The sequence below is a fragment of the Podarcis liolepis genome (genome assembly GCF_965112155.1).
Source record: "Podarcis liolepis genome assembly, chromosome: 4".
Classification (NCBI taxonomy): Eukaryota; Metazoa; Chordata; class Lepidosauria; order Squamata; family Lacertidae; genus Podarcis; species Podarcis liolepis.
Genome location: NC_139558.1, coordinates 23899907 through 23921321, shown reverse-complemented (window position 1 = coordinate 23921321; position 21415 = coordinate 23899907). Strand labels below are relative to the sequence as shown.

General features: G+C 40.8%; 1 protein-coding gene across 1 annotated transcript in view; it reads right to left on the bottom strand.

Annotated features, from left to right (window-relative positions):
* The window catches only part of PCCA (propionyl-CoA carboxylase subunit alpha), a 230486-nt gene that overhangs the window by 51260 nt on the left and 157811 nt on the right, over window positions 1–21415 (bottom strand). Inside the window, exons 20-21 of the mRNA XM_083501215.1 lie at window positions 11496–11594; window positions 2701–2754 (exon numbers count right to left, since the gene is read on the bottom strand). Coding sequence (XP_083357341.1) covers window positions 2701–2754; window positions 11496–11594 — 153 coding nt within the window. The remainder of the gene's footprint in view (window positions 1–2700; window positions 2755–11495; window positions 11595–21415) is intronic.

Below are 21415 nucleotides of genomic sequence, written 5' to 3'. Positions count from 1 at the left end.
ACATCTTAAAGCAACTGCTCTATTGGGCTAGGAACTTTTCATTCACTATACATGTTAAGCGTACAGAACCGTGTGTCAAAAACAGTCTTTGTGTATCATCCCCCATGATCTCAGATGACGATGCAGCACAAGCTTCATCTCTTGCTAATTAAACGAATCAATTAAGAGACTATTGTTGCAACTGTGTAACTGCTGTTCTATAGTGGCAATAACAACCCCACAGGGAGGTCTTTTACTACATTAAAATGCTGTCCTCTACAACTCCATCTGATATTATTAGAAACAGTTATTTGCGTCTTGCTGTCATATTAGTAGCAGCAGCAAATTATGTAAATATGCAGACCAGAATGGTCCCAGTATGAGATCAGGTTTGGTTTTCAGCCTCCAAGGGTACAAATGCTGAAAATTCCAAAGTTCCCCAAAGTTCATTAATGGAACTGATAAATTTACCAGCACAGCAGCCATTTAGATGCTAGGTAAGGGTCACACATTTGCATACTTTCCTGCTAAGCTGATACAATTCAACTAGATAAATTATCATATTAAGTTTACCCTCCTGAGTTAAACTGATGGAGTTCAAAATTGTTTTCGATGGTTGTCATTAATCGCTGTTACATCTTAAATGCTTGCTTTGAAATCTAATTGTGGTGGTGTGCCAAGGGTCATATTAATAGCATACTTCATGCTAAAGCTTTGTAAAAACATGTTTATTTTACTGATATCACTGAAGCTTAAAAGAATAATGAGAAATGAAGCATATTTATTATCAATAAAAACTTAATTTAAAATGTACTTTGTGAGATTTAAATTAGGTTTATCTATTTCATTTTTATTTTGTTTCATTAAGCTCCCTGGTTAAGCTTCAGAACCATATAAAGGAATATTCTTCTACAAGTCAAGCTGCAGTGGTGACAATCCTGTTTAAAAGAGGCAGGGGTATTCATTTCTCCTCCACTGTCTGGAGAGGTTCAAATTATACCACATGCCTAAGTATGGCAGAACGCAACAGTTTTAAAACCATACGATATGTTTTTAATTCCTTCCCAACCAATCTGTCTTTGGGCAGAACTATATATGAATGGGAGGAAGCTAGTACGAATTACCAGGCAGTGGCGCAGCGTGGGGGGTGCAGGGGGGGCCGGCCGCACCGGGCGCAACATCTGGGGGGTAGGGTTAGGGGGCGCAAATCCACGGGTTAGGGGGCGCAAATTACTTGCCTTGCCCCGGGTGCTGACAACCCATGCTACACCACTGTTACCAGGGCCCAGCCGTCCAGAAGAGGACTAAAACTGAACAGATGCAAGTCCAAATCTCCAATCAGGCATAAGGCTCAGGGCTGATGCAAGGATAGGGGTAGGGGGGGACTATGCATGCCCAGCAGTCCAGAAGAGGACCTGACTACTATGTGTTTTATGTAACCCTTAACAAGATAAATATGTCATGATCAATGCACACACAATTCTGAACAACTTGCAAATTTGTGCTGTGAACAGAGCATTTCCAAGTATTCTCGACTCTATATGAATATTTGCTTCTGCACTTTGACAGTATTATACTGCAAACTCATTTTATTATGTGCAGCTGCACTTGTATGTTTTTGTAATGTGAACACAACAAATTTGTGTTGCACATATACACTTACAAGTGTATGGTTAGTTTAGCAACAATCAATCATGTGGGTGCAGAGAAAAAGGAAAGGGGAGATTAATATTTTCCCTGCATGCTGCTTTCCCTCTGAATCTGCCCTAAAGTTGATTTTCTTCCAGCGTAATTCCAGATGTTCCCCATCAAACAACCTTCAAGATTTCCTTGAGGAGGGCAGCAGGGGGAAAGTAGCAGGTGAGTAAAGCCTAAAGCTTTGATATTAATATTTTATTTGGTTTCAAGATTCAAAATGGCATCTTAATACTAAATAATTATAATCCTGTTTAAAATACTAATGACTTCCCACTCACCCATCCTTGATGTTTATAAATGTAATTACAAACAACTGCATTTTAAAGTTCCCACATATCAAGTTTCATCCTCTTTAACAGGTTTCTTAATATAATCTAATATTTTCTTTCCTTGAACTTCGAACCCCACTAAAGCTGATCCTCCTCTACTCTGGCTCTGAACTTCCTCTTTCCAAAGTTGATTTTCCACAGAAGCATCCTTCAGGATTTTGTTACATACATTTGCATGTAATATGCAACTCTGCAGATATAATGTTTTGAGCATGTTGGTTCCAGTTTCAAAACAAACAAGCTGCATAAACAGTTGAGCTGTGTTAGGGAAGCCCAACACGCAATGAGTTTCTCTCTCTCTCTCTCTCTCTCTCTCTCTCTCTCTGTGTGTGTGTGTGTGTGTGTGTGTAGCATTAAAAGTAAATTTCTATTTTATTCACAGAATGACAAGGTTGAATTTAGGTTGGATTTTCGTTATAATGGATATTGTTTTTATACTGTACATAGTGTATACTGCTTAGAGATATTTAAAACATTAATTGGTTCAGAAATGCATATTATTATTATTTTATTATTATACTGCCCTATACCCACAGGTCTCATGGTGGTTCAAAATAACCTAGTGTTGCTGTTATTTCTTAATTTATATGCTGCTGAATTGCCAAATTGGGTTCTAAGCACTTCACAAGCATAAAACTGATTACAAAAAGTCCACATACAAACACACAGAGAGAAAGCAGATATTAGTACTCACCACTGTGCCAAGGAACTGAATGCTAAGATTTCCACCTGCATCACGGGAAAGGCACTAGAAGAAACCAAGGAACAGCAATTACATTATGTTCTATAAACAGAAGCGATAGTTGCCCCCATTCCAGAGTGCTAGCAAAGTTACATTTTGTGAGACAAGGATACATATACACAAAGTTATTTACTTCAGAAATAGGCTGAGTTTGCATGCAACGCTAAGCCTAACCACGGCTTAACATGAACAGGTAAATGTGAAGGTATTCATGCTAAAAACTGCAGCCACTTTGCTACTCACCTGGTCCCGCTACTGCGGTGCTAACCAGTTAAGCCACAATTTGGCTTAGTGCTGTGTCCACACCCAGGCTTGTGGTTTGCATTTCACAGACAAACTAGGAGCAGTAAGTCATAGAACAAACCTTGGCTACAGCTCATGATTATCTCTGGAGCAAGGCAAACCATAAGCTCAGGTTTGACTATAATGGGTTGCAGGACAGCAGCAAAGAGGGAAGTGGCTCTAGGTTTGGCTTAGCCTTATGTGCAAACTGACCCAGGACTCTACTTGGAGCCAATACAGATTAGCGGTTAGAGTATTAAAACTGAAGAGATGCAAGTCCAAATCTCCAATCAGGCATAAGGCTCAGGGCTGATGCAAGGATAGGGGTAGGGGACGACTCTCCATGCCGCCCTGAACTACTTGGGGGAGGGGCAGGGGGTGCCATCTAAGAGGGCCCCCCTAATTTTCAAGGATGCATGCACCAGCCCACTCAATTGGGAGGGCAAGCCAGCATGCCTGGGCAGGGTGATGCAGTAGCAGTAGTAATTCTCAAGATCCTCATTTACACTTCCCCTACAAGATTAACATTCTCATTAAAAAGCAGGTTCACCTCCACTTTGAAACAAAGATGAAAAATCGCTCATATTCAAAGCAAGAAGCCTGATCCTTCTGTTTTCACACAATAAACCATTAAGAGGGCAGAGATTAGCGTAGAATATATTAACAGTAAATTGGACTACAAAAGTCATGAACGGCAAATGTTCTTTGAGAAGTTTTGACATATGGTATTTTAATTGTTAGTTCCTTATTTTCCACATGGTATTTTAGTCTCACCATAACCCTGCAAGGTAGATTATGCAGAGAGATAGCAACGAGTTTCACAACTTTCCAAGGATTTGAATCTGAATTCCCCCATGCCAAATTTAATATTTAAAATTACAGGAACATCACTCTATGTAATTAACCCAAAAAAGCATAAAGCCTTGTAGGGAAATGTTATATAAATGTCTGTTTATGTTCACGTTTGAAGCAAAAAATAGTATGTGACCTGTGTGTTTGTCCATGTCTGAGGCCTACTATACCACTGGCCATAACTGCTTGGTGAAAAGTTCAGAGTGGAGAAAGAGACCGTCACTTTGGCAATTTATTACCTGGAACAGGCAGATTCAGTCTAATAGGTCTGGGTGACAGCAGACTGGCTGGAGGCTCTACTCAGTTGGGAGGTAACTAACGGTGAGGAACACAGTTGACATTGGTCAGCTGAGGAGTGGTAATAAAAGGAGTTGATGAAGGGTGTGTAGAGAACTCCCCAGAGAATATTAATACCCAGTGTCATATTAATACTTGTCTGGTAAAGATCATAAGATGGAAGCTGGTGTTAGTCTGAGAGGCTGCCTCTGAAAAGTCTTAGCAGAGGAAGGTTAGACATGTAGGGTTTTTAAGTCAGCCAAATCAACCAAGCAGCCAGAAGTACAATCCGGAGGCAGTTTGTCCCTAGCCGCTGGACTGGGATGTGGGAAAATTTGGCTGGGGTGGAGGGTTAAGGAATTTGGCCTCAGGTAAATAAAAGCCACTTAGAAGCTGCTGTCAGTGCCAGTGTATCTTGAGTCTCCACAAACTGTCAACGAGCACCTTCAAGATCCCAGTGTAAATATCAGTATTCCCTTATATACATAATAGCGAATCTTGACTCTACTTGGTGTCCATCTCATGCCTAAGCCTACATCACGAGCTACTAGGAGGTCTCAAAAATAATCTGTGAATTTGTAGCAGTGAAAAATTTGAAAAGCACAGGTGCTTAAAGCTATTTAGATAAAGTAAGGTGGAGGAACAGGTATCCGTTACATCTATGAAGTTCTAAGCACACAGGAAAATAGAATAATTGCAAAGCTATGTATGTTATCTAAAATATTTTAAAGATCTGCAGCACAGACAATCTGCTCTGTACAAAGCAATGTTTACTGGCAGAAAGTCTTCCTTCTAGACATCCTCTATAGCAGGGATCAGCAAACCTTTTCAGCAGGGGGCCGGTCCACTGTCCCTCAAACCTTGTGTGGGGCCGGCCTATATTTTGAAAAAAGAACCAATTCCTATGCCCCACAAATAACCCAGAGATGCATTTTAAATAAAAACACACATTCTAGTCATGTAAAAATATGCTGATTCCCGGACCGTCTGCAGGCCGGATTTAGAAGGCAATTGGGCCAGATCTGGCCCCTGGGCCTTAGTTTGTCTATCCATGATCTATAGCAACACTTTATGAAGCAACACCTTCTTCAAAATCTCTTTTTCTCAGCTGATGGGTCATTTAGTGGCACTCCAATCTTTACAACCACAGGAAACATAGGAGAATGTGCCAAGTCTTGACATATTTCAACTAAAATGATTAATGGAGTGGAAAATATGGGAAACAAAATTTCATACAAAAATCCTGACATTTATGTTTGTAAGGGAAACAGGAATATACACTTTTCCCCACAGACTGGGAGAAACACAATCAAGTTTTGGAAACAGCAAAGGAGAACAAAGTACCAGCTGCTTACAATGAAGCAACCGTATGCCAAAACAAACAGGTACAGAATACTTGATAAGCTGTCAAAATTGAATCTAATTTTTTTAATGGAATGACCTTCTCCCACATTAAACATCTTGTCATTGATTTCACCACCACCACCCCAGGTTTTGCAAACTAGTCAGCAGCACTGACTGGGGTTTTTCCCTGGTTTTGCAAAGTACTTACTAGTAGGAGCCATTTTCCAGCCAGGGTGGGTTGGGAGTAGGAGAAAGAAGGGGGGGGAGAGAAAAGGCAACAGGTCCTTGTCATTTAAAAAATGAGTAAATGAGAGATGGGGAAAAGAGAAATATAAGAAGCTAAGGAAGGAGAGAAAGAAAAACAAAGAGGGAAACAATATGTGCTTTAGTGGAGGCAGGGACTAAACTGAAGGATGAAGGAGAGAGAAGAGACATGCAAGTCAACCAACCACATATCCCTGTCCTGGGTGCTCGAAAGGGATAGAACCCAATAAGCAGATGTTTCCCATGCAAGCCCGAGACACTGCATTGCAAATATGGTCCCCTGATGAACCAGTTCATACAATGCTGGCTCCAGAGGGAACGCTCAAGGGAAGCAGACACTGCTGCTCCATCTCCTTGTACTTGTTACTGCTTGCATACTCAGGGAGGGTGAGTGAACAGGAACAGTGTTAGAAACAGAGATATGAAATCTAGGACCTACATGGCACCTTAAACCTAGGTTATGGGCACAACAACAGAATGTCTAGGCACACTTTTTTTATATAACAAGAATACAAAGCTGAAAAGGAATGGACTGCAGCTAAAATATTATGTTCATTTTTCACATGATCTAGTCCTTCCCCTGCCCACCCCCCTAATATTCTTAAGAGGGTCTCTTCTCCAGTCTTCCAAGAGTGGCTGGAAGTGGGGGAGGCAGAAAAAGGTCCTCCTTTCCTTCCACTCTGAAGTTTTAATCTGAAATCTTAGGCGCAGTACTGCGCCCAGAGCTCACACTAATGAGATTCCCTGTTGCAAAATGTGCCTAGAACAATGGGAGTTTCTAACACTGAACAGGAAGCAGAAACATCCTCCAAATCACCTGGAAGACCGTGTCAGGACTTTAGCGCTCACTACCTGTAACTGAAGGTAAAATTCAATGTATTGTGGTACACAAGTTTTTTGGTTTGTTTTTTAAACTGCCTACCACCCACCCCCTGCTTTTATTAGATGTTATTTTGTTGCTGCTGCTGTTAGTGTTGTTTGGGCAATTAAAAATATCATTATTAAAAATAGAGCGAGAGAGAGAGAGAGAGAGAGAGAGAGAGAGAGAGAGAGAAAGTGCACTACTGGTTAGTTCAGTTGGTTAGAGCATGGTGCTAATAATGCCAAGGTTGCATATTTGATTCCCATATGGGCCACCTGCATATTCCTGCATTGCAAGGGGCTGGATCAGAATTCCCTTCCAAGATCCCTTCCAACTCTATGAATTCCCTTCCAAGATCCCTTCCAACTCTATGAATTCCCTTCCAAGATCCCTTCCAACTCTATGATTCTATGAATAGGCAGGGACAACAAGGAGGTGTTGCAGCAGGGCCAGAAGACTCTGGAGATTGACAGCAGGGCCCCTGCAGGTTGTGGCCTTTGGCAAGTGCCCAAAGAAGCCTACCCAGGAACAATGCTTTTGATTTCAGGGGCAGTTTCACATTCAGATTGCATACTTTAATTCGTTCAATGTTTTTTAAGGCTCTTCTGGAGCTGAGGCTACATTGTGTGGCTTAGAAACCTTGGCATCAGATTCCGCTAATAGATTCTTGTCTGGAAAACACTGCAGTTGTTGAAAAGAATCCAGATATTTGTAACAGCTAGCATAGGCCTATTTCAACAGGATTTATGACTCCTCTAAACTTGTTGAGTGCCCTAATCAACACACATTATCTGAAATACAAAAATCAGAACACTTCAAGGTGTGAATGGAAAAGTATGATGTACTTAATGAGCATACAAGAAATGCTGATTATGGAGCAGCTGCAAAGTGCCAATTATTTAGCAACTCTTGCTATACAAGCAATGTTGACCTTTCCATCTTTGCTCTTGGCAAATTTTGTTTAGTATAATTTGCGACACAGCATCCGAATTTGTACAGTAGGGTAGGAAGGAAGGAAGGAAGGAAGGAAGGAAGGAAGGAAGGAAGGAAGGAAGGAAGGAAGGAAGACCTATGGGTGAGAACCTGAGAGAGGGAAAGTTTGCTTTGGTGGTGACAGGAGGAGGAGTGTTGTAGCAGTATTACTGTCTTCCACAGGACAGCATGGGATGCTCCTCTTCTAGGTAAAGGTAAAGGGACCACTGACCATTAGGTCCAGTCATGACCGACTCTGGAGTTGTGGCGCTCATCTCACTTTATTGGCCGAGGGAGCCGGCGTACAGCTTCCGGATCATGTGGCCAGCATGACTAAGCCACTTCTGGCGAACCAGAGCAGCACACAGAAACGCCATTTACCTTCCCGCCGGAGCGGTACCTATTTATCTACTTGCACTTTGATGTGCTTTCAAACTGCTAGGTTGGCAGGAGCAGGGACCGAGCAACGGGAGCTCAGTCCGTCACGGGGATTCGAACCGCTGACCTTCTAATCAGCAAGCCCTAGGCTCTGTGAGTTAACCCACAGTGCCACCCGCGTCTCTGCACCTCTTCTACTGGGCCTTAATTTATTATCTTGTGGCCCAGCTGAACACAGTGATATCAGATGATTCTGCTAGGATATGTCTGGATGGGCAAGTAGATACGAAGATGCTGCCTCAATTTCAAAAGGCACAGAACTGACACTGACAGCCTAAGGAAACTGAAAGCAGCTAAATGTTCATTCATAATTATATTGGAAATTTATGTTGTTTCACAACCAGAAGAGCTGCTGGCACAACTGTTATAGATGAATTATTGACCTTTATGGAGACAGGCATGAAACCATGCAACAATTATGCTAAAGAATACAATGAACATAAAATTTGATTTAGTAAACCTATACCCCACTGCAGGTTTTTCTTTAATTGATATACAAGTGAGGTTAAATGGTTAGATGCAAACCCTTGTTGCAGTGCTTGTTCTTATAGGTTTTCATCTGAAATTCGAACCAATTTCTTCTAGATTTAGAGAGCCTCAACAGTGGAGTAGATTTAGAGAGCCTCAACAAGAAAGAAGAAGAAGAAGAAGAAGAGTTTGGATTTGATATCCCGCCTTTCACTCCCTTTAAGGAGTCTCAAAGCGGCTTACATTCTCCTTTCCCTTCCTCCCCCACAACAAACACTCTGTGAGGTGAGTGGGGCTGAGAGACTTCAAAGAAGTGTGACTGGCCCAAGGTCACCCAGCAGCTGCATGTGGAGGAGCGGAGACGCGAACCCGGTTCCCCAGATTACGAGACTACCGCTCTTAACCACTACACCACACTTGTACATGATTCTTGACCTATGCAAGAATGAATTGTGCTATCATTCTCTTCTGAAAAAAACTATTTTCAAATCCCACTCCTCTGAAGAGTGCAGCAGCAAATTACAGAAGCATCATTTAAAAGAGGAATAACTACATTACGGTGATGTGGGGAAATGACCCAAAGACTCAGTCAATGGGCTTTTCTACATCTCATCGGAGCTGGAAAGTAGGCAGTAATAATCAGTCTAGTAATTACCTAGAATGAGGAATGGGAATACCCAGATGACAAGGATATGATCATATTTTTACAGCTGAAGAGAACAATGAAAACATTATTTCGGGGCAGTCAGATGAGAGTGACAGTGACTAACAATGTTGCAAATGTTTTTGCTTCAAACAATGAACACAATTCAGCCAATGATTTTTTTAAGTATTAACTTTGCAGAAGTGTTTAACTTTGGCAGGGTTATGCCCAACACTTTTTCCAGTGCCTAAAAAAAACATGTATATTACTAAAACTGATTAGGCCCGACAGGGCAAGAACCAGCACCTGGCATCCTTGGGCAGCTGTCAGGGACCACGTGTCCCAGCAGGGCCCACAGCTGAGGTCTGCCCTGGGCCCCCATTAAAAAAAGCCTGAGCAGAATTGGACAGCTGGGTCTAGCTACCATATTCCCACAATGCCCTTGATGCAGTATCACTCCACAATATTATGGGAAATTAAATTGCAGCTAGACTCAGTCACTTGCTGGTTCTTATACTTGGAGCTTAGAGTGTTTGGTGGTTACAAACAAGGAGAGAATCCAAAAACAGAGGAGGGGGTATCGCCAGAGATCACTTTGTCCAGGACTCTCTCAAACTTTGGCCTGGCCCTTCCCCAAGCAGGCACAGTGCCCACGTGCAAGAATGTCCCTTAAGCTTGAAGAGAGCTCTGTCATATTCCCTGGTGGGCACAAAAGATGCCCACCCTGGCACTCCTCCTATAGTCTCAGACAGCTCTTCCTCTCTACGCAGGCAAATCAGGCAAACTATGGAGCTCGTGGAGCTTGCCTGGGTAGAAGCGACGGATGGGGAATATGGAGATATGCACACAGTCCTCTCATTCTCTCACATCCAGTTGTACTGCTGGGTGCACACACCACCACACTGAAGAGGGGAGCACAGTTTTGTCAAGTTCTATAGGGATATCTCCATGCGCAGGAAAAATCATAATAATATGCAATAGCTAACACAATAAAATAAAAATAAGGGACAGCTAAGAGGTGCTTTGGATGTGGGTGGCGCTGTGGGTTAAACCACAGAGCCTAGGGCTTGCCGATCAGAAGGTCGGTGGTTCGAATCCCCGTGACGGGCTGAGCTCCCGTTGCTCGGTCCCTGCTCCTGCCAACCTAGCAGTTCGAAAGCATGTCAAAGTGAAAGTAGATAAATAGGTACTGCTCCAGCGGGAAGGTAAATGGCGTTTCCATGCGTTGTTCTGGTTCGCCAGAAGTGGCTTAGTCATGCTGGTCACATGACCCGGAAGCTGTACGCCGGCTCCCTCGGCCATTAAAGCAAGATGAGCGCCACAACCCCAGAGTCGGCCACGACTGGACCTAACGGTCAGGGGTCCCTTTACCTTTACCTTTAAGAGGTGCTTTAGTAGGATTCTATAGCATTTGTTCTTATCAGACTATTGGTTATTTCCATCATATAAATCAGTCCTTGCTCTCCCACTATTAGAACCAGAATATTCACTAACAGGGAAGCATCTTCAGGCCAACAGGGCAATGAGAAGCATCTTAAACTGCTTACACATTTTACCTATTAGACCAAGATATTTTAATAAAGTGAATATGGTAGATTGGTTCTTATGGAAATGATGCTCCTTTGCATATTTAGTAAAGACAGACATACATATCAATTACATGAATTCATATAAATATGGATGATTTTAAGCCATACTGCTGCTAATAGTGTAAACTTGTGCCCTGTAACTTGGATTACCCCAATTGCCTCTATTTAACATTAGGATATAACAGTGAGTCAGTTTAACATTTTATTCCCAAAGAAGTCATCCCGCCTCCAGGACAAGGATTCTCCGATGACACCAGTAATTGTAGACCCTATCTGAAAATGAATTGAGATCTCACCCATCACTATGGTGGGTAGGAAAGGCCTAACAATAACAATCCATCATGGGAGATCTTTCTTAATTATTGCTTAATGGAGCATTAATTAGGTGGGCAGAACATGTACTGAGTCTGAAGAGAGCGTGGGTGTGAGTCAGTCCTCTGGGGAAAGATAGCTGCTTCCTAAAAGGTGAATCATAAGTCTACCATCATAAGAATCTCAGGATTTCAATTTATAAATTACCAGGACTTCAAAAATTATCCAAAAAGATTTAACCATCAGACAAAATGTGACATGGTGCATAGAAATACTCCTCCTACGTGCATATGGATCTCAGCAAATACAAACCAAATAGCAACAGCGCAAGATTCCCCACACTGCCTTCAATGCAAGTTAAGAATGTGCAAATATATTCTGGAATGCAGCCAAATTTCCAGATCTATAAAAGGTATTTAAAAAGCAGTAGCAGAAGAATGTTTACCTGTATAGTCCTCTGAACACCATTTACATTGACAGACAGCAGGGCTGAAGCCAAGTTCCACTCCCCAGTCACACTAAGTTTTATCCCGTCGACGTCCACCTGTTGTGACACCAAAGAAAACTGTTACGATAAAGCCAGACAAGAAACAGATCTCAAGTTCATTACTGCATACAAAGGAGCAACCATATTAAAACAGATGGCTCCCAAGCAACCTGTCATGTTTACTGCTCCTGCCACAAAAGACAAGGTCTAACAACAGAGTCTTCTTGGCATCTCTGGGGAAGAGGTGAAGGACCTGTGAACAGCTGCCTGTGGAGGGCTGTAAGTAATTTTCACGAAGTAGCAAACGCCCATCCAACTTTTAAACCGTATCTGGACATGCTACATTTACAGTAATTAGACAAGCAATGCGTATGAATTCTACTGACACTTGGCAACCCACATGAGAGGCCTTGCATATAATATGCTCTCCAAGGACCAAACAAGAACTTTTTTCCTACAGTTTAATGAAGGCCTCTCACATGGTTTTCTTAAAATAAGCCAGTACTTATCTCAACGTCCATTCAAACTTTTATATTTCTGTTGTTTTCCTCCTTTAGTACTTACCTGCAGAACCATATACGTTCCTATGAAAAGACTCACAAAGCTATTTCTTTAATAACATGTAAAGAAATAACTTTTATACATAAAGCAAACTCCCTGCAAAAAAACTGGAAGACTGTCAGTGCCCCATTCTCCCCTCACCCACCCAAGAAACTCATATTTTTAACTACTGGAAATACAAAAAATATAGGATCACAGAATTAAAATATCACAGCAATTGAAATTATGATTTGTGTTTGAACAAGCTGTTATTTTAAACAGCACGGGGTACAAGTGTTAAACTTCAGCAATATTTCCTTTCACTATAAATTCAAAGAAAATGGAAAATCCATTTAGTTTTCTAAGATTCAACTCAAAAACTCAAAAAGACTCTTTTTCTTTCTTTTTTTTACCAGGATCCATCCACTCAGCCTGTATGATCTGGAAATACTTATTTTTAAAAAATCAGATTAAGAAAAGCACATACTAGACAAAACTAACGAAATAAAAATTTGCCAACTTCAATGCTGCAGCTCCATAAGCAGTTCACGGCAGGAACATGGGTGCCAACTGGGAACTATCATTCATGAAGACAGCATCTCAATTTATCATTAAATTCATTGTAAGATATAGTATGGGGTATTACTTAAGGCAGAAATACTTTCGATACTTTTCCCTTGTATACCAATTTTTCCAGCTATGGAAATTTAGTAGGCATAGCACCTATCCTTAAATTCTGAATGATAAAAATGAAATCAGAGAAGTTCATCTCCTCCTAATGATAGGGGGATTCTCCCTAAAAGTTAAGAACCTCCCATCTCTTATCACATATTTGAAAAAAGCTATGCTAGACCTGATCCGCTTTCTACAATCTCCTCCAAATGTGAAATAATCATTAAAAATGGGGGAGAGAGAGTCAACAATGATAAACCCAGATTAAGCACTTTGGACCATTTACTTAATGTTACCAATGAAGCCTCAATAACTGGGTCCAAAGCTTTAGATCTTATCAAATACTTCTTAGTGGACCATCAATGGCCTACTAGAATGTATTCTGCTCATCCACAGTGTTTCATCTTTTTTTATTCATCCAACGAACAGTGGTTGTTGTTTTTTGTATGGGCTGCATCATAATCAGATATAGATAGATAGATAGATAGATAGATAGATAGATAGATAATGATTCATAAAACTTAAGAGCTCACCTGAATACGCCAATACCTCTCCCTTCCTTGCAGGCCTATGCGGGACAAAGGGACATCCAGGTACACTTGCCCCAGGTCCCGGAGGCAAGTTTATAACTTTATTCTAACAAGACTCCCACCCTGGGCCTCATACAAGATCTGCATGGGCCAGCTTCTTTCTCAGTGTTCCTGATTTTGTTGGCATAGATGCACTGAGTTTGCTACTTGAGAGTGTGATCTTAAATACTAAATATAAATACTAAGACACCTGGGTATCAGACAAATTCTTGGAGGAATAGGCTATCAACGGCCACTAGCCACAATGGCTATTTTCTACCTCCACGGTCAGAGGCATCATGCCTCTGAATACCAGTTGTATGTGGTTGTCCTCATGTCCTGCCTTCCCACAGGCATCTGGCTGGCCATAGGATGCTGGACTACTAAGCCACTGACCTGCTTCTGCAGGCTCTTATGAAATTTATTTGAAGCAGTAATTGAATTAGGCATTCCAGCTGTGAAGCAGTGAATCTCAGGGTAATATCATAAAACCAAAATCTTCCTTTTAAGAAAAAGAGTCTGGAAACCAAGCCTTATGAGGAACAGTTGAAGGAGCTGGGTATGTTTAGCCTGGAAAAGAGGAGACTGAGAGGAGATATGATAGCCATCTTCAAATATCTCAAGGGCTGCCGCATGGAAGACGGAACCAGCCTGTTTTCTCCTGCTCTGGAGGGTAGGACACAAACCAATGACTTCAAGTAACAAGAAGGTTCCGACTAAACATCAGGAAAACTTTTTGACAGCTGTTCGACAGTGGAAGAGACTCCCTCAGTAAGTAGTGGCCTCTCCTTCCTTGGAGGTTTCTAAGCAGAGGTTGTATGGCCATCTGTCATAAATGCTTTAGCTAAGATTCCTTCATTGCAGGGGATTGGACTAGATGACCCTCAAGGTCTCTTCCAACTCTACAATTCTATGATTCTAAAATGGCCCACGGTCCAGCCAGGTGACCCAATCCAGTTCCAGTTCTATGTATGTATGCATGCATGAATGCATTTGGAGTGTCCTTCTCAATATAACGTTGACTACAGTACGTCTGACAGCAATTTGCATTACTGGAGAAGTATAAATGGTGCATTAGAAGTTAGGAAAGAGAAAAAGTCTGAAGCAGTAACATGCTGGGTTACACTAGAATAGAATGGCAAAGGCAATAAAAGGGAAGAAAGGACTGCAAGTTGAGCCTGCCAAGCTGGAAATGATAAAAGTTTATATGAAGGGAATATTGATATAAAACCAAGCTACAATGGCAAAATGCATTATTTGCTTTCATTTGTTGACAGAAAAATGGTACCACTTTCACAAAAAAAGGTCACGCATTTCTCTCTTGCAGATAAATGTAAGGTCAGTTTTAAATAGCTTGAAAGCGATTATTGGTACAACCTCAAAAGGAAGTTCAAGTACCTGGGGTTTCAATCTCATTAAAAGATCATTCTTTTTCTCTCTCTTTTTTTTTTTTTTGAAAACTTTCCTTTTGTTCATATTTGCACTTACTTCTAAAAAAAGACCCCAAGAGTGAGACCCAGTCCATGAATTACATATCCTGAGGAAAGCTCGGTTACCTATTTATAGATCTTGCCCTTTTCTACCAAACTAGATCAAGTGCTTTATTCAGTACATGACTGTAGGAGAGAAACTCAAGTGTCATCAAGGCAGCCTTTTACCTGCCATGAATGAAAGCAGAAGATGTTATGAATCGCTAGACTTCTGCTTCAAATGTGCTTTTTTCATATACATAACAGTATACGCCGTACCAGCATGGCTTTCAATTTTTTGAAAGCTTTTTGCAAGTAAAGAATAGGCAGCCAATAACTATGATAGTATACATAAAGCAGACGTTCACATTGTCATCACTGCAGTTTCTTTATGTGACAGAGATGCATGCAAATATCTGCAGCGGTTCTGCACAACTCAAATATTTCCTAACGTTAGAAAGGGGAAATAATATCACCTGTTCAGCAGAACTGAAATCGAAACATGAATATTTCACCTACAAACATTCAAAGTGCACCTGAAAGTCAAAAAATGTAGATGGTCTTGTTCATCCATTCGAAGAAGACCCCTGAAGTAGTCAGCTTGCTTACTCTGTGATGTTTTTGTTGGTCCAAATAAGGGTAATACCTATTGTTACTTTTGGATTCAGCTGGATAGTCTCTTATTTAGCTGAATCAAAACTGTAGCTGTTCTTTGGACTCCAATCAGCTGCAAATGTATTAGAGATTTAGAACGGCTCATCAATGCTGACAAGACTACTTTGTCTGACAATTAAGTTGGCCATCTTGATTTTAAGACAAGTGATACAATTCTTCCCGTGCTCTTCTTGCTGACTGTTTAAAATGATCATGTTATGGGGTGGTGTTTCTATCTGCCATTTAAGGCACCATTGCTCACATGGATCCAGGGCCTGTTGCACCTCAGCTTCTGAGGATGAGCTCTCCTGCTGCACAGATGATCCCCTGGCCATCTTGTCTGAGAGTCCCAAGAATTCCCAGATCTAGTTGGGTCCTGGACTCTGCTAAGTAGTGGGGGTTTAGCCACCTACTGATAAGGAATCCTCTGGCTGAGCCATGACAATTACCCTCTCTCCCTGCAGGCCCAATGTCCTCCTTTCTGAATGTTTGGGAGCCTTCTGAAACACTGTGGGAGGTGGTGAGGGGGACTGCAGGGGGGAGTGGAAATTGGCAAATGTTACCTCTCCCCCTTCTGCTGGCAGGAGTGTCCCATCATCTCCATGGAACTCTGCTCCAGGAATTCTCCCACCAACACGAGGGAAGTCTGGATCCAAACTGATGCATGCTATTCTGCAGGGTTTATTATGGGTGCCAAAGTTCATGATGACTATTGTCTTGTTAGTGAAAGAATTTTGAATATTTTTGGCTGACTATTTTTTAAGGTCTTTAAACAGGTGCCAACAGCAATTTCATAGTAAGCAATGTCATCATAGGCATATCATCAACGTGGTCCCAATTAGGAAATTGTATTTGCTTAATGGGAAAGGAAGTAGGTAATCCTACTCTGGTGCCAAACACTTCCAGGGTGTGCACACCTTTTCCTCTGCATTTACGTAAGTAGGAAAACTCAATGTTCCAAAGAGCTTATGAAAATATTTCCACATTAGCGCTTTATCTGCTACTAATATAATTAAATCTATTGAAGGTTAAACACATCAAAGTACCTAGCATGAATCAATGTGGGGGAAATATTTTATAAAAACTATTCATTGCTGACTGGTTTTATCTGATATGAAAGGGCAAAACATCAATGGCAAATGACTAAAATCTAGTTAATCTTTCATTGTTGAAGACATGAAAGAAGCTGACTAAGGGTCATCTATTCATTACAAAACATTCCACACACAATGTATTACTAAAAAAAGAGAGAGGGGAGGGGAGGGGAGGCAAGAGGGAGAGAGGGAGACAGAGAAAGAGATATGCTTTACACAGGGGAAGGTTCTGCATCAAGGTGCTAAAACAAAGTCAATGCTACTTTTATGAACTGTGAAATGGTCTTTTTACTGCCAAAGTAAGCATCAAGCTGAACTGGCACAAGGGTATCTCATGTGGCTCAGTCCTTAGTATGTACTAGATGCCAGGGCAAAACGGTTATTAAGAAGACTCAGGCAAAATGCTTCAAACATGGCACAAGGCTAGCTACAAACCTGATGCGCAGCAGTCTGTCGTGGGTCTGACAACACAATCTAGTGCTGTGAAAAGTACTGAACCCATAGGTGGGGAACCTGTGGCTTTCCAGGATGCTGCTGAACTCCAACTCCTATTAGTCCCAGCCGGGATGGTGGGAGTTGTATTTAGCAACATCTGGAGAGCAACAGATTTCATATTCCTGCTCTCACCCATTAAGATCTAAGGAGAAGTGTGTTGCTTGCTCTCTGCTTAAGTTAGAATTTTCCATTGCAAACAGCAAATCTTTCCCAGTAGTAGTGCCTGGCTGTGAAATGTTCACTCCAACTATGGCTATAAAGAGCCCAGATCAGACCTTTAGAATAAATAAAGCATGCATGTGTACAGATAGGTTAAAAAATAGTCATGTGACATATAGAAGAGGAATTTCAGGTTTGATCTGTTTCCTGCAATGTAGGTGTTCTGATTGACAAGTTGATTGTATTGTGACTTCTGAACTTTCTTCCTGTATATCCTGTTGTTCCTTCCCGTAAACTATTCTTGGTTACCATTTCATAGGCAGAAGACAGAATAAATAAGGATTCAGCTGACAGCTTGGAAACTCAGCAGTAGCTACTTGTTCCCATGGCGTATGTTTAAGGGATAGCCATTCTGGCATCCAGAAACAGGTATCACAGTCTGTACCGTCTCCTAGAGAAAGAAAAAGGATCTGAGTTTCTGGAGTGTTTGCAAGAAGTTTTAGGCAAGATGCCGAATCATCCCGTGCTAAGTCATTCCTGTTTCTGCCCATGGCTGTATATAAAGGTGAAGATTTTTACTTAAAAATAAAAGTACGCATAGGATTATAGCCTCAATATAGTTTATGCAAGAAACGACTGACAGATCAGTCCTTAACTTGGAACTGACAGAACTCTGAAATTCAGAAAATCATCATGGCATCAACTAGGAATTTCGGGTAATAAACTGCAGACGCTCGATTGCAAATTGGAACTTGTGGTTTGGGACTATTAGACGGGTCAACTATTAAAAGTGATAATGAGAAGGTTCACAAAATACACTATTAAAATTAAGTGACAAAGAAATAAGTTAATACTATTGTATTCATGTCTTGTTCATATTCATTTCAAAAAGCTTTGATATAGGAAGTAGGGAGGTGATGGGTCAGTTTTTCATGCCTCTACCCAGAGTTTTTGGAACATAATCCCTGAAACAATTGTAGGAAAGACTGTTTGGATAGTGCAGAAAGAAATGATACAGTCTGTTCCATGTATTTAAAATTATACAAATCCTGCAAATTAAATGGAAAAAGTAGCCAAGTAACAAAAGTAATTTCTGCTCCCAACACGGGCACTGGCAGTGACTCGTTAAGAGGTCTAAATAATGATTAAAGTTGATGAGTAGCTGAAGAGAAGAAGGGGACAGCCCATGAGCCCAAGGAGGTTTTATTCTGATTTTTCTCAACCAACGGCACCTACCCACTATCCCTCCCACACTCACTGCCAGAAGTCAAAAACTTCACTAGACTTTAGAAGCCTTTTTATATCCCAAGAAGCTCTTTGGATCTCAGTCATATTCATACTTATATACCACTCATTTACCCAAGTAACTGACGGTGGCAAATGTAGCACTTCCAGACAATCCCTATCACAGAACAATTCTCTGATATAAAGTGTAGCAATAATTTTGTAGGATCCCATTTCCAGAACTTCAAAATAAGCACATCTGCTTTATTTCCATGTTTCTAGGCTGGTGCCCTCTCACTTTTGGCCTCTCACGCTTATGGTGCCCTCTCACTTTTGCAAAAATCTCAGTTCCTTTCAGTGCATCATGCGGAAGCACAAAAATAAGGCTACTGTTCTGGCAACAGATCCCAGGAATTGCTCACTTGCATTTCTTTGGTTTTGCTACTTTACATTTTCTAAACCATATGTCACAGCTCTAAACTGAATGCTGCTTTTTGCTTAGAGATTAATGTTTCCAGATGAAGCTAGTTACTAAATGAGTAGTATTCCTCTGCTTTTAATGTACTTTCAGTTTGAATTCCCCACCACCACTCTATCTCACCAAGGAGACTTGCAACCAAACAGAGTCAATAGGCACAATGCATTTAATTCTAGTAAGTACACAGAAGCAATAATAAACCTAGACAGCATCTTAAAAAGCAGAGACATCTCATTGCTAACATCTTAAAAAGCAGAGACATCACATTGCTAACAAAGGTCCGTATAGTTAAAACTATGGTTTTCCCAGTAGTGATGTATGGAAGTGAGAGCTGGACCATAAAGAAGGCTAACTGCCGAAGAATTGATGCTTTTGAATTATGGTGCTGGAGGAGATTCTTGAGACTGCAAGAAGATCAAACCTCTCCATTCTGAAGGAAATCAGCCCTGAGTGCTCACTGGAAGGACAGATCCTGAAGCTGAGGCTCCAATACTTTGGCCACCTCATGAGAAGAGAAGACTCCCTGGAAAAGACCCTGATGCTGGGAAAGATGGAGGGCACAAGGAGAAGGGGACGACAGAGGACGAGATGGTTGGATAGTGTTCTCAAGGCTACCAGCATGAGTTTGACCAAACTGCGGGAGGCAGTGGAAGACAGGAGTGCCTGGCGTGCTCTGGTCCATGGGGTCACGAAGAGTCGGACTAAATTACTAAACAACTAAACAACAAGTACACAGAAAGCATTATGCAAACAAAATGAAGAATACGAACACAGGACACTCCAGTTCAAATGTCTGCCATCAAAAAACATACTCTTGGTGACAATGGTCAATGTGATTCTTAAGCCTCCATTGGTTAAATAGAAATTATAGCAAACTTTACAGGGTTACCACAAGAAAAAAGAAGTTGAATCATTCCTAACAAACAGTGCTGAAATATGTTTTAAGAGCCCATTAGGCAAATTTTAGTGCTACTATTTCAGTAGAACTATTAAGAAGGTCTACGGATAATGATAGATAACACAAATCATGCCCATCTCCTGGATTTTGTATGACCCTTAAATAGGTGTCATTTTAATCCTGAAGCTACTCCCTACACCTCGTATAACACTTATTCTCTATTTCTTTTCATCTGACCCAGAAAAAATTACTCCTTATACTTATGCTAATCCTCCACTTACCACCTACTCTATTATTTGTCTCTTTTGCTTTCTTCTTCTCTACATTAATTCCTGACACTTCTTTTGATCTAGCCTATTAGTTACTTTTTTGCTATCAATTCATCCCGATAAAGAATTGCCAGCTATAATGTTATATTTAATGTTTCAGAGCAATATTTTATTGACTCACTACTCTCTTCCTACCTGCTTCTGGATAATGATGAATATTCAGGGTATATCACAGGGTGAAACCATCTACAAACTATATCCTGTTTTTGTTTTGTTTCTACATTGATGTAGCTGAAGCTCTCTTAAAATGCTTCGTTTGTAGGTAATACTTCTCATTTAATATTTCTCCAAAACAGCAAATGCAATCACACTGGCTGCTGACAACTCATTATTATTTTCTTTGTAATAGTAATGCTCTCTGGTAAGTCAAGGGTATGCTATTTTCACTACTTATTTCTTCTTTTTAAATGGAAAACTCCCAGGACACTGCACTGAACTGCTGGTGATTTGTAGAAAAAAGTGAAACATTTATTTTGCTCACGAAGAACTGATCAAGTTTCTCGTTGCCAAATGACATTTGAGACCAATATAGATCAAGGGCGGACAACTCTTGTAGTTCTAGAAGTTATTCTATTGTTCCAACAATAGTCTGAGAGCTAAAAGAACATTTCTGCCACACAACCAAATTGCTCATGGATTGTTAGACTCTGTAATAGACATGTCACCCATTACATTTAAGGACTTTACATTTATGAAACAGCTGGGCCATTACATACAAAATCCAGAGAGAAATAACATTAAAAGCAATTTATTTGACCATACCTTAAAGAAAACTCTGCTACATATGTTGGGGCCAGATGAAATTGCTTTGAGTGCTAGATCTGATCAGCAATGCTCACTTGCAATTTTCACTAAGGTTGACAATCCTAAAAAAGATTGCCTAAGATGCAGAAGACCATGGGTGCAGCACAAATTTGGTACAGTATATGCTGCTCTTAAAAAGTGAAAACATAAAACTTTTTCTCAGGTGAGAGTATGTGCTTATATCAGCAATAGCAGGTTTCTGGGTTCAGACCCCTTCTTAAACTCCACAGTTATCACAGACTGACTTTTACATGTATAGTATAGCTAGGCTACATACATTCACTTGTTTCACAGAAAATCAAGTTTTACTGTGCAATCAGCAGCGAACATACAAAGCTATCATGAAATAACTCACAACTGCTATTTGCTGAATAACTATATATAGGGAAGCTGTAATACTGCAATAATTAGTTCACATAAATCACTTTACAGTTTGCCCCGTTTTCATCAATGTGCCTTCTTAAGCTTCTGTGCAGCTAAGAAACTTGGCCAC